The 11,808-nt window shown below is 56.9% G+C and overlaps 2 protein-coding genes across 3 annotated transcripts in view; both read right to left on the reverse strand.

Annotated features, from left to right (window-relative positions):
• ELAVL3 (ELAV like RNA binding protein 3) overlaps positions 1-8,154 on the reverse strand; it is a 28,651-nt gene extending 20,497 nt beyond the window's left edge. For both annotated transcript variants that reach the window (XM_025366522.1, XM_025366521.1), the window contains exon 1: positions 7,708-8,154. In XM_025366522.1, coding sequence (XP_025222307.1) covers positions 7,708-7,716 — 9 coding nt within the window. In that variant the 5' untranslated portion in view covers positions 7,717-8,154. The remainder of the gene's footprint in view (positions 1-7,707) is intronic.
• A 2,369-nt stretch (positions 8,155-10,523) lies between these two features.
• ZNF653 (zinc finger protein 653) overlaps positions 10,524-11,808 on the reverse strand; it is a 22,870-nt gene continuing 21,585 nt past the window's right edge. The window contains exons 8-9 of the mRNA XM_025367811.1: positions 11,133-11,232; positions 10,524-10,954 (exon numbers count right to left, since the gene is read on the reverse strand). Coding sequence (XP_025223596.1) covers positions 10,777-10,954; positions 11,133-11,232 — 278 coding nt within the window. The 3' untranslated portion in view covers positions 10,524-10,776. The remainder of the gene's footprint in view (positions 10,955-11,132; positions 11,233-11,808) is intronic.

Consider the following 11,808-nt stretch of genomic DNA (forward strand, 5'->3'; position numbering starts at 1 on the left):
AGATCGCACACTGCACTCCATCCTGGGCGAGAGCAAGACTCCATCTCAAAAACAAACAAACATACTGATTGGTAGTGTCTTCTTGGAGGAAAGAATTAAGAAGAATTCAGAAACCACATTCAGGCCAGGCGTGCTGGCTCATGCCTGTAATCCCAGTACTTTGGGAGGCCAAAGTGGGAGGACTGTTTGAGCTCAGGAGTTCAAGCCCAGCCTGGGCAACATAGTGAGATCTTGTCTCTAAAAGAAATTTAAAAATTAGCTAGTCATGGTGGCTTGCACCTGTGGTCCCAGGTACTCAGGATGGTGAGACAGGAGGATCACTTGAGCCCAGGAGGTGGAGGTTGCAGTGAGCCATGATGGCACCACTGTACTCCAGCCTGGGCAACACAGTGAGACCCTGTCTAACACACACAAAAAGAAGGAGAAGGAGAAAGAGAAGAAGCTGGGCACGGTGGCTCATGCCTGTAATCTCAGCACTTTGGGAGACCAAGGAGGATGGGTAGCCAGAGGTCAGGAGTTTGAGACCATCCTTGCCAAACATGGTGAAATCTCGTGTCTACTAAAAGTACAAAAATTAGCCAGGCGGGGTGGTGGGCGATTGTAATCCCAGCTATTTGGGAGGCTGAGGCAGGAGAATCGCTTGAACCCGGGAGGCAGAGATTGCAGTGAGCTGAGATTGCACCACTGCACTCCAGCCTGGGTGACAGAGTGAGACTGTCTCGAAAAGAAAGGAAAAGGAAAAGGAAAAGGAAATGAAAGGAAAAGGAAAAGGAAAGGAAAGGAAAGGAAAAAAAGGAAAGGAAAGGAAAGGAAAGAGAAAAGGAAAGAAAAAGAAAAGAAATCACATACAGTTTTCAGTAGGAAAGATCACTGTGATTGATTAGCAATGTCTGCTGTGGCCACAGAACTAGAAACAGCCAGCAGGTACACATTATCTCAGCTATCCCAGACTCAAGCTCCAGTATCTTAATTGTTCCCAAATACTGGCTACTACTGTGTGCCAAGCACTGTGCAAAGCACTCTACATGCAAGTTTTCTGTTCTTATTCATAACAATCCTAAAAAGAGAAGTTTTCCTCCCCCATTTCACCCCCACTTAATACATGAGGAAACTGAAATATTTTAAAAATTGCCAAAGATCATGCAGCATATAAATGGTGGTGGAACAGATTTGCATATGAGTTTTTCTGATCCAGAGTGTGCATTTCCAACTTCCACTGCCAACCAAGAACGGTGCCAGCTCTAACATTTCCCAGCTGTGCGTCCTCAGATAGACTACTTAGTGCTTCTGAGCCTCTGCTCCATTTTGCTCCAAATTACAGTCACATTGGCCTGGGGTACGAGCTAAAGTCATATGCTGAAAAGCATCTGGAATTGGTTAGTTATGTCTGTCACGGGCATGATCATGGGAATTAAAAGCAGGCTTGTCACATCCATCATCCGTGCCTCATAATACACTTACATTATTTATTATTATTATTATTATTAGAGACGAAGTCTCCCTCTATCACCCAGGCTGGGGTGCAGTGGTATGATCATGGCTCATTTCAGCCTAAACCTCCAGGGCTGAAGTGATCCTTACACCTCAGCCTCCTGAGAAGCTGGGACTACAGGCATGTGCCACCATGCCTGGCTAATTTTATTTTATTTTTTTGTAGAGATGGGGTCTTGCTATGTTACCCATGCTGATCTCAAACTCCTGGCCTCAAGTGATCCTCCCACCTTAGTTTCCCAAAGTACTAAGAATTCAGTTGTAGCCAGGCACGGTGGCTCACACCTGTAATCCCAGCACTTTGGGAGGCTGAAGCAGGCAGATCGTGAGGTCAGGAGTTTGAGATCAGCCTTGCTAACATGGTGAAACCCTGTCTCTATTAAAAATACAAAAAAATCAGCTGGGCAGGTGGCGGGTGCCTGTAATCCCAGCTTTGAGGGAGGCTGAGGCAGGAGAATTGCTTGGGAGGCAGAGGTTGCTGTGAGCCAGGACCGTGCCATTGCACTCCAGCATTGCACTCTAGCCTGGGCAACAGAGTGAGACTCCGTCTCAAAAAAAAAAAAAAAAAATTCAGTTGTGAGCCACCATGCCTGGCCTATTATTCTTTTATTTAAAGATGGGGTCTTGCTATGTTGCCCAGCCTGGAGTGCAGTGGTTATTCACAGGTGCAATCATAGTGCACTGCAGCCTGCAACTCCTGGACTCCAGCAATCCTCTCATCTCGGCCTCTCAAGTAGCTATGACTACAGGCATGTACCACTGCAAGGGGCAATACTGTTATTTTAATGAGTGTTCCGTGACACTGAGCATCCACTGAGTGCCAGGCACTGTGTGAAATACTTCGAGGCATATTTTCAGTTAGTCTCCCAACAATCTTAAAAGACTGAGAACACGTTCTCCATTTTACAGGTGACAAAAGTGAATTCAGAGACATTAGGTGGTATGAATTTCAGACTTCAGTCCTGGATCTGTTTGCAGAGCGGTTTTTCATCATTATGGCCAATGCCTTGTCTGGCTATGTTGCCCAGGCTGACCCTGAACTCTCAGGCTCAAGTGATTCTCCCACCTCAGCCTCTCCATTAGCTAGGACTACAAGTGCAATTCATCATGCCCAGCTAATTTTTTATTTTTTGTAGAGATGGGATCTTGCTATGTTGCCCAGGCTGTTCTCAAACTGCTGGTCTCAAGGGATCCTCCTGCCTCGGCCTTCCAAAGTGTTGGGAGTACAGGCATGAGTCACTGCACCTGGTCACCATCTACTTTTTTTTTTTTTGAGACAGAGTCTTGCTCTGTCACCCAGGCTGGAGTGTAGTGGCACAGTCTTGGCTCACTGCAACCTCCACCTCCCAGGTTCAAGCGATTCTCCTGCCTCAGCCTCTGAAGTAGCTGGGACCACAGGTGCGCGCCACCATGCACAGCTAATTTTTTGTATTTTTAGTAGAGACAGGGTTTCTCCATGTTAGCCAGGCTGATCTCCAACTCCTGACCTCAGGTGACCCGCCTGTCTTGGCCTCCCAAAGTGCTGGTATTAAAGGCATGAGCCACCACACCTGGCCCATTTACTCTTATAAAACAGATGGCACAGAAGGTCAGCTCCCCGGCATCTCCAATTTGCTGAGTTGCTCCTGGGAGGGCTGCCTGGAGGACTACTCTGAAGACACATCCGACCTCAAAAGGAACATGCATTGGGTTGATTAGCAATGTCTGCACGGCACCTGCTGTGATGCAGTAATATGCACTGCACAGCTCTGCATTCCTGTCTCCTAACATTAATACTTAACTGATCCCGTAACCATGTATTGAGGTGCCTGTTGTGTGCCAGAAAAAATTCCTCATGTGAAACTTCCAGGTGGTTCTCCTGCCGTTGAACATGATGAGATTCCTTTCTCCATTTAATACACGAGGAAAGAGTCTCCACAAAGGGATAGGGTGACTGGGGAGGCTGAGACAGGAAGATCACTTGAGCCTAGGAGTTTGAGAGCAGCCTGGGCAACACAGTGAGATCTTGTTTCTAACAAAACATTTCCGAAAAAATTAGCTGAGTGTGGTGGTGCATGTCTGTAGTCCCAGCTACTTGGGAGGCTGAGGTGAGAGTATCAACTTGAGCCCAGAAGTTTGAGGATGCAGGGAGCATGATCATGCCACTACACTCCAGCCTGGGCGAGAGGGTGAGACCCTGACTCTTAAGGGAAAAAAAAAAAAAAAAGGAAGGAATAGGAACAGAGTTGCACAGGCAGCAAATGGTGGAACAAGAATTCAGGCCAGGCACTGTGGCTTACGCCTGTAATCCCAACACTTTGGGAGGCCTAGGTGGGAGGATCAAGTGAGGTCAGGAGTTTGAGACCAGCCTGGCTGACAGGGTGAAATCTCATCTCTACTAAAAATACAAAAATTAGTCAGGTGTGGTGGTGGGTGCCTGTAATCTCAGCTACTCAGGAGGCTGAGGCAGGAGAATCACTTGAACCTGGGAGGTGGAGGTTGCAGTGAGCTGAGATTTCACCACTGTGATCTAGCCCGGGCGACAGAGGGAGACTCTGCTTCAAAAATTAAAAAAAAAAAAAAAAAAAAGAATTTAGTTCCAGGGTTTGGACTTTAGAGCCCACACTCCTATAAAAGACCAGTAATATAATAACAAAATAATAACCGCAAAGCGAAGCTGAGTATCTGCTCTCTGCCATGGCCCTGGGCATCATGACATTTAAACCCACTCCATCGGTTGAGTCTATTAATTCAATTCAACAAATATTTACTGAGGGCTACACATGCCAGACTCCACCCTCCTCATGTTGTCCTCTGACAGGTCACCTCTCTATGCCTCTCTGTTCCTCCTTAAGGAAGGTATGGCACAGAGGTCTCACATGTATGGAGATGGATTCTGAATTTGCATCCTGGTTCATTAAGGGTTTTGTGGGGTTTTTCTTTTCCTTTTTTACTTTTGAGACAGGGTCTTGCTCTGTTGCCCAGTCTAGAGTGTAGTGGTGCGATCATGGCTCACTGAAGCCTTAACTTCCTTCTGCCTCAACCTCCCAAGTAGCTGGAACTATAGGCTTGCACCACCCAGTCGGCTAATTTTTCTCTTTTTCTGTAGAGGTGGGGTTTTGCCATGTTGCCCAGGCTGCGATCCTCCTCCCTTAGCCTCCCAAAGTGCTGAGATTACAGGTGTGAGCCACCATGCCTGGCCCTGGAGATGGATTCTGAATTCACATTTAAGCTCATTGAGGTAAGAGTTCTATGTTGAGTTGATGATATTTGCTATAAGAGCACAATAAGCAGTTGTCAGTACACAAGCAACTGCATCTGGACGTGCTAGATCCCTATTTTTCTTTGTTTTTTTTTGAGATGGAGTCTTGCTCTGTTGCCCAGCCAGGAGTGCAATGGCATGATCTTGGCTCAGTGCAACCTCGGCCTCCCAGGTTCAAGCAATTCTCCCGCCTCAGTCAGGTAGCTGGGACCACAGGTGTGCACCATCACACCTAGCTAACTTTTTGTATTTGTAGTAGAGATGGGGTTATGCCATATTGGCCAGGCTGTTCTCAAACTCCTGACCTCATGTGATCCACCCACCTTGGGCTCCCAAAGTGCTGGGATTATAGGCACAAGCCACCGCACTAGATCCCTATTTTTGAACTCCACTGAGCATGTGCCAAGTTTTCACTGACCTCCCACAACCACAGTGAACGGTAAGAAGGGTCTGCTCCATTTCTCAGATGGGGACACTGAGGGTTAGTCACAGGGACCTATGACTTGTCCAGGGTGACAGGAAGAGGTGGAGGGGATGGTGTCAACATCTGACTGCTGATCCAATGACCCCAGAGCCGAAAGAGTTACCGGTTGACCCCCTCCCATGGTGTTCCCAACTTGAACGGAGTGAAGAGGTGACTGGGTGGGTGAGACCCGGGTTCTTGAGGCCCAGCCTGCTAATCTGGCCACCACCCCTTCTCCCTCCCATCTGTGCCAGAGCTTAGCAGGACCAGTGTCGCGTTTCCTCCGCGGCTGAGCCGGCTGAGCTGATAATGGGGATCAGATTGATGGAGGCCACACCCGCCCTGCCCCAGCCTGCAGTAAGTGCACAGCCTGGGATGGTGGCTACATGGGCATCAAAGGGACTTCGGCAACTGGCCCCAGACAGAGATGAGGGGGGTGGCAAAGAGGGCAGATCAAAGATGGAGGGTTAGGGAAACTTCCCATTCTCTCTAGTGCTTCTTGTAAGTCTCCCAGACTTTTGGTTTCTCGCTGCCTCTTTCTTCCTCTGTTTCCCTCTCTTCTCCACTGTCCTGCCCTCTCTCTGAACCGTTCTGTGTCCTTGGCCTCATCACTCTCTCCTCCTCTTTTCCACCATTGCACATACATCTGACGTACGGGGTTTTGCAGTGAACACACCTGAGGCCACTTGTTTCTTAGAACTTCCTGTGTCTGACCCCCACGGCCCCCAGCTGCGCTCCCTGGCCCCAGTCACAGTGACAGATGCCTGGATACCGGCGACAATAGGGCATTGAGTGGCTATGCATGGTGAGGCTGGGTTACCACGTGGTGCTGACTGAGCCTCCTACTTCTGGTCCCTTCTTCAATGCAGGGTCCTTGTGGTCTTAATTTATCACCTCTCTTCCTCCCATCCTGTCCCCATGATACATCTCTGCCCAAGTGCTCGCTCACTGGAGAACCTAGGTCCTCAAGGCCCTTGTGTGACCTCTGACCACACCCTCTTTCCCTTTGTGCATTAGTTCCCTTTTTCAAATGAGAGAACCGATCAGAGGACGCCTAGGAGGTGCTGGACTGTTGCGGGAGTTCTGAGGTCCTCAGGAGGCCACACTCCAGTTCCCAGACCTGGGTGAGCAGCACGAGGCCCAGAGAGGGAAAGGAACTGGCCTGAGGTCACACAGCAGGTGAGCCAGGTCTCGGGGACCTCATTTCTCAGACCCAGGTGGGCGGGTCCCAGGGTCCAGGAGAGGAGAGGCCCAGGCATGGAGGGAGCGCCAATCATGCCCCCAACCCCACTGCTAGCCACGACTCGAAAAGGGGCCCGAAACAGACACAGTGCACAGAGACACACACGCAGAGACGGAGAGATAGGAAGAGTGGAAGAGGGAGGCCCGGGCGCCGGGACCAGACAAAGGACGCGCGGCGGCGCGGGGAGCGGAGTCGCGCGGCAGGGGCGGGGGTGGAGCCGGGGTGGGGCTATAACTGGCCAGCCCCGCCCCCGGGATACGCCCGGGCTGCCGAGTGGGAATCCGAGGGCTCGGGCGAGGCCGGGCCCCCGGGGCCATGGGGGCGGGGCCTAGATGGGCGTGCCAGGGCGTGGCCAGGCAGGGCGTGGCCGGGCGGGAGGGGCCGCGCGCTCGGGAGCTGACCAGCTCCGTGGCTGCTGAAAGCACCGAGCGCTGGGCTAGCGGTGCGGGCCGGCAGGCGGGCGGGCCGCGCTCAAGGTCACCTCGCGGCCCAGAGCCTTGGCGAGGTGGGGAGCCTGGATCTGGCCTAGGGGGACTGTCTCGGCCTCCTACCCCATCTCCCGGGGGGCGGGGACCCAGGAGCCTGGAGGTGCCCCCCCAACCCGCGGGCCCTCCTCTCCCCTCCCCCTCCCCGCAGCCCGAGGCGCCCGCGCGAGGCTGCGGCCCGCGAAGAAGCGCTGAGAAACAAAGGGACGCTGCAGCGGCGGCGGCGGGCCCGCGGGGCCTCCGGGCGCGCCCCCTCCTCTCCCCTCCCCGCTTGCCGCAAGGTCGACGGGCTCGAGGACGAGACGCCCGCCTCCCGGGTGCGGCCGAGGCCCGGGGCGCGCGATCCGACGCCACCCGCTTTCCCAGGGCTCTCGGGGATGCCTTGTCGCTTTGGCTTGGCCCAGCACCAGTGATCGGGCCCTGCGTTTGCCTGGGCGGCCTGCGGGGTCTGGGCCTGGATGGAGGAAGCATCCTTAGCCGCCGCGGCCCCTCCCCCATCAGGCCTGCGGGAGAGGGGGCAATCCCGCCTCCAGGGCGGCGTCGGACGCCCCCCGAATCACAGCCAGGCTCCCTAAGGCCCCTCAGGCCAAGCTCTAAGCGCCCTCAGCACTCTGGGCGCGGCCCTGCCCACTTTCAGGCCCCGACGCTCGGTCCTACCCCCCCAACCCGGGCCTAGCTAGGCCTGGTCCTACCCCCCCCTCCGCCGCACCCGCCCAATCTCCGCGGAGCCTGGGCCCAACTCCTCCCCGTCCCGATTCCCTTTCGGCGACAGGGGAATACCTACAGTGACCATTCTTGTGTGCCCGGCGGGCGCGGTCCGTGTTGAGGGGGGCTCCGGGGGTCGTGCACTCCTAGGGGGGCGCCTGATGCTCACGCCGGGGTCCCGCCCGGGCGGCCTCTGGTGCGGCCGCTGCAGATGTGGCGATGAAGGCGGCGGCTCCCTCGAGGGCCAGGGACGGGCCCGAACCCGGGGATGCGCGCGCGGATGGCCGGGCCCCGGGGTGGCCTGCGGGCGGCAGGGGATGGAAAGAGGGAGCGGGCGCGGGGTTGAGGACGCCCCCTGCGCGGCCCCGCGGGGCCCGGGGAGGTTGCGCTTCCCGACAGAGATTGCGGCGCTCTGCCTTTCGCCGCCGCCCCTCGGTCGGCCCTGTCCGGTCCCGGGTGTTCAAGTCCTCTCCCCTCGCCCACCCTCCCTCCCTCCCTCCGGCCCGCGCTGCGCGCTCCGCGCTCTGGACCGCGCCGCCGCCGCCCCCAGCCCTTTATAGCAGCAGCCGCCAGCGCCGGCGTCGCTCATTGGCCGCGGCGACCGAGCTCCGCCTCCTCGCGGCTCCCGACGGCGCGGCAGGTGGAAGTGAGCGCGCGCTGGTAGGGACTCTGAATCCCCCAAAAAGCGCATCCTAGGTGCTTGGGTTGCCAGATTCGGGCCCTCCTTCCCTCGAGGCCCTTGTTTCCTACCTTGGCACCCCTTCTTGGGCTGGCTTTCGGGCCAGGAGACGGGCTCCCTTCCTCCGTCCAGCTCCTAGAGCTGGAGGAGCCAAGAGAACGAGGAGGTATTAGTGGCCTGAATATGCGACCTTCCAGAGGTGCTGTCAACCGGGGGGACTGGAAAGGGACCAGGAACCAATATTTTAGTAGGCAGAGGTCTGGGTCCCCAGATTTGGAGGCACGAGGTGTAGACCACCTCAAGACCACGGGGGAGGGTGGCTACTGTGGCCCTAGTCTTCTGCAGAAGGAGACTGGGACGCTGTTGGTTTTGAGTGATCTGGGTCCTTCTAGGGTTCAAAAGGTAAGGACTAGCACTCCCCAGTGCAAGGGAACTCCGCACTGCTCCGAAGGGGGTGAAAAGGTTTGGGGCTCAGTGTTCTGGACAATCATCGCTGGAGCCATGCAGCTCCGGGAAACCACGGATCCTTCTCGGACCCCACAAAACTGGGGTGGGTGGATCTGCCACATAAATGTCCTGGCTTTCTGGGCTCCTGATTGGTCCTCCTGACAGTGGAGTCATGCTCGCTGTCTGCTAGGGGGAACCTGGCCTCTCTCTAAGGCGTTGGGGCTGGCGCAGCCTCCTTTGGTGCGCGAGCGCAGGTGCATGTTTACGTCGGGGCACGGGAACTAGCACACACTGGGGCGGGGTCGCCGGGGCGTGAGGCTTCAGCACCACAGACAGCAATCCGACAGTTCGGTCGAGGGCGCTGCCAACAAGGTAGCCCGGACCCCCTAACTGGAGAGCGGCAGTCCCCACCCTATCGTCGTTCCTGCACGCCCTTTAGGCTCCAGACTGTCAGCGCCACCAGCGAGGAGAGCCTAATTTGCCCAATCAGGGGCGGCCCTTGAGATAACCAATTACTGGAAGATGCCCTAGAGATCAAGCCAATGGGAGCGCGCGCACCAGAGGATGCTGCCACGCCTGGGGAGGGCAGGCCAATCGCTGTGACCCGCGCAATAGGGGCGGTGGCGGTGCGGGTCCCCGAGTGGCCCCTCATGGGCTCGCCGGTGCGACCTGACTGCGGACGCTAGGGGCCCCAAACGATGGTCTGTTCCCCACCCCATGCTCCTCCCGGTTTCCGTCATCGGAAGCTGTGCTAGAAGGGGGGCTGCTCCTGGGCGCGCGGACCCCGCTGCGGTTCCCATGGAAACCTGCCGGCTCCGGCTGTGCGGGGAGAGTGGAGGGGACCTGCCTCAGCTGGGAGGGACCTCGCGGGGGCGGCCCCAGCGGCCGGACTCGCTCATCCTCGCCGATTCTTCTGTCCCCGGCTGGGGTAGCCCCCCGGTCCGCAGCAGAAACTGAGGCGTAGCTGGGGCCCCGCCCCATCCCCCGAGCTGGTGAGGAGCCGGCGGGGCCAATCTGCGCGTGGCGCCACAGGGCTCCCCCGGGCACGTGCCTGAGCTCGCGGCTGCGGTCCCCAGGGTCACGTGGCTGCGGCCACCGGAGCCTACGCGCCTCGCACGCCACCTAGCGGACGCGCCTCGCTCCCCGCCCCTCTCTCTAGTGGCCCGCAGGAGGCGGCGGCCTCAGCATCCTCCTCCGGGAAATGGGGCCAGGGCAGCCGCCGCCAACTCCCCTTCCCCCCGCGGCTTCCTGTTTTAGGAACACGCCGAGCTGGTTCTACCTCGGGGCTTTGGCACTGGCTGTTCCTCTGGCCTGAGAATTTCCTCCCCCAGCTTTCTTCAAGGATAGATCTTTGTCATTCTGGCCTATGCGCAAATGCCACCTCCTCAAAGGCCCTCCCTGACCACCGACCTAAACAGCATCCCCAGAAAACAACGCATCACTCTCTCTTTTGCATGGTGCTTGTCGCTAGCTGCAGATGTTTCTCATTTTAGGGGTTTACTGAACACCTCCCCATCTCATCCCGGAAGCTCACTGAGGGTGGGACATGGGTGCTCCATAAAACAGGAGGAGTGGGCATTAGGGTCCTGAGTTCTGGGAGATGCCCAGAGACCCCAGACCCCCAAGTCCCACCCCATCCTGTGGGAGCAAGGGCTGTGCGGGGCTGCCGGGCCCAGGGACATCCCTCGTTCCCGGCCTCGCTCAGGAAGGGATCAGGAGATCAGAGAGGGACCTGGCACCCCAAATCATTCAGGCCTAGGGGAAGGGCATCTCCTTTCTCGCTCTTTAATCTCACTCTGCTCTCTTGACAGTTCCAGCAATGCAGCCCCAGGTACCAGCTCCGAGAAGGAAGCGGTGGGGCGGGGTGGGGAACCTGCCCAGGGGGCCCAGCCCTGGGGTGGGGCGGGGGCGCCTCCTTCCGGCCCGCGGTCCGGGCGGCCCTCGCAGCTGTCCAGGCCACAGCAAGCCCGGGAGTGGTGTCCGAGCGGACGAATAAATAGGGGTGGTCAGTCGTCAGGTGGGTCAGGTGGGCTTGTGATCCGGGTGGCTTTTGAGCGTGTGGAACTTGACGCTGTCCAGCTTCTCAAAGCGCTTCCCGCAGCGATCACACGTGAAGTTATACTGCACCTCCGCAGTGTGCTTCTTCATGTGCCAGTTGAGGGACGCCCGCTGCCGGCACTGGTAGCCACAGATCTCGCACCTGCCAGGAGCCCGTGGCGGCACGGGGCGGGATCAGAGTGGGCGGGGCGGGGCCCTACAAGGCCGAGCGCAGGTGGAACTGGGCCCAGGCACTGTGTGGGGGCGAAGCTGCCCCTGGGACCTGCTGGGATCCCCTCCCCACCCAATCCTCTAGCGGCACGGGGCGGCCTGTCACTCACTGCAGGGGAGTCTCGCCGGTGTGCGTGCGCCGATGTACTTCCAGGTGGTTCTTCCTCTTGAAGGACTTGCCGCAGGTCTCGCAGGTGAATTCACGGACACCTGGGGGAGGTGGGGACCGAGGCTGAGGACGGTGGGCTATGGGGTGTCTCTGATGTGCTGCAGATTGTGATGCTAGAAGGAGCATCGGGCTGTATCCTTGGATCTCCCAGGACTGCAGGTGCAGGCCGACCGAACCCTACGTCCTTCCCACGAAATTGCCCAGAAACGCAATCAAGCAGAGCTGAGATCGAACTTGGGTCCCTGAGGGGCATAGGGTGCAAACTGCCAAGCCAACGTGGGTTTGAATTTGTCGTGTGTGTGTGTGTGTGTGTGTGTGCGTGTATTTTGAGATGGAGTTTCGTTCCTGTTGCCCAGGCTGGAGTGCAATGGCCCAGTCTCGGCAACCTCTGCCTCCCGGGTTCAAGCCATTCTTCTGCCTCAGCTTCCCAAGTAGCTGGGATTACAGGCGTGCGCCACCCACCATGCCCAACTAATTTTGCATATTTAGTAGAGACGGGGTTTCTCCACGTTGGTCAGGCTGGTCTCGAATTCCTGACCTCAGGTGATCTGCCTGCCTGGGCCCCCAAAGGGCTGGGATTACCACCGTGCCCAGTCTTTTTTTTTTTTTTTTTTTTT

The sequence above is a fragment of the Theropithecus gelada genome, chromosome 19, assembly GCF_003255815.1.
Source record: "Theropithecus gelada isolate Dixy chromosome 19, Tgel_1.0, whole genome shotgun sequence".
Taxonomy (NCBI): Eukaryota; Metazoa; Chordata; class Mammalia; order Primates; family Cercopithecidae; genus Theropithecus; species Theropithecus gelada.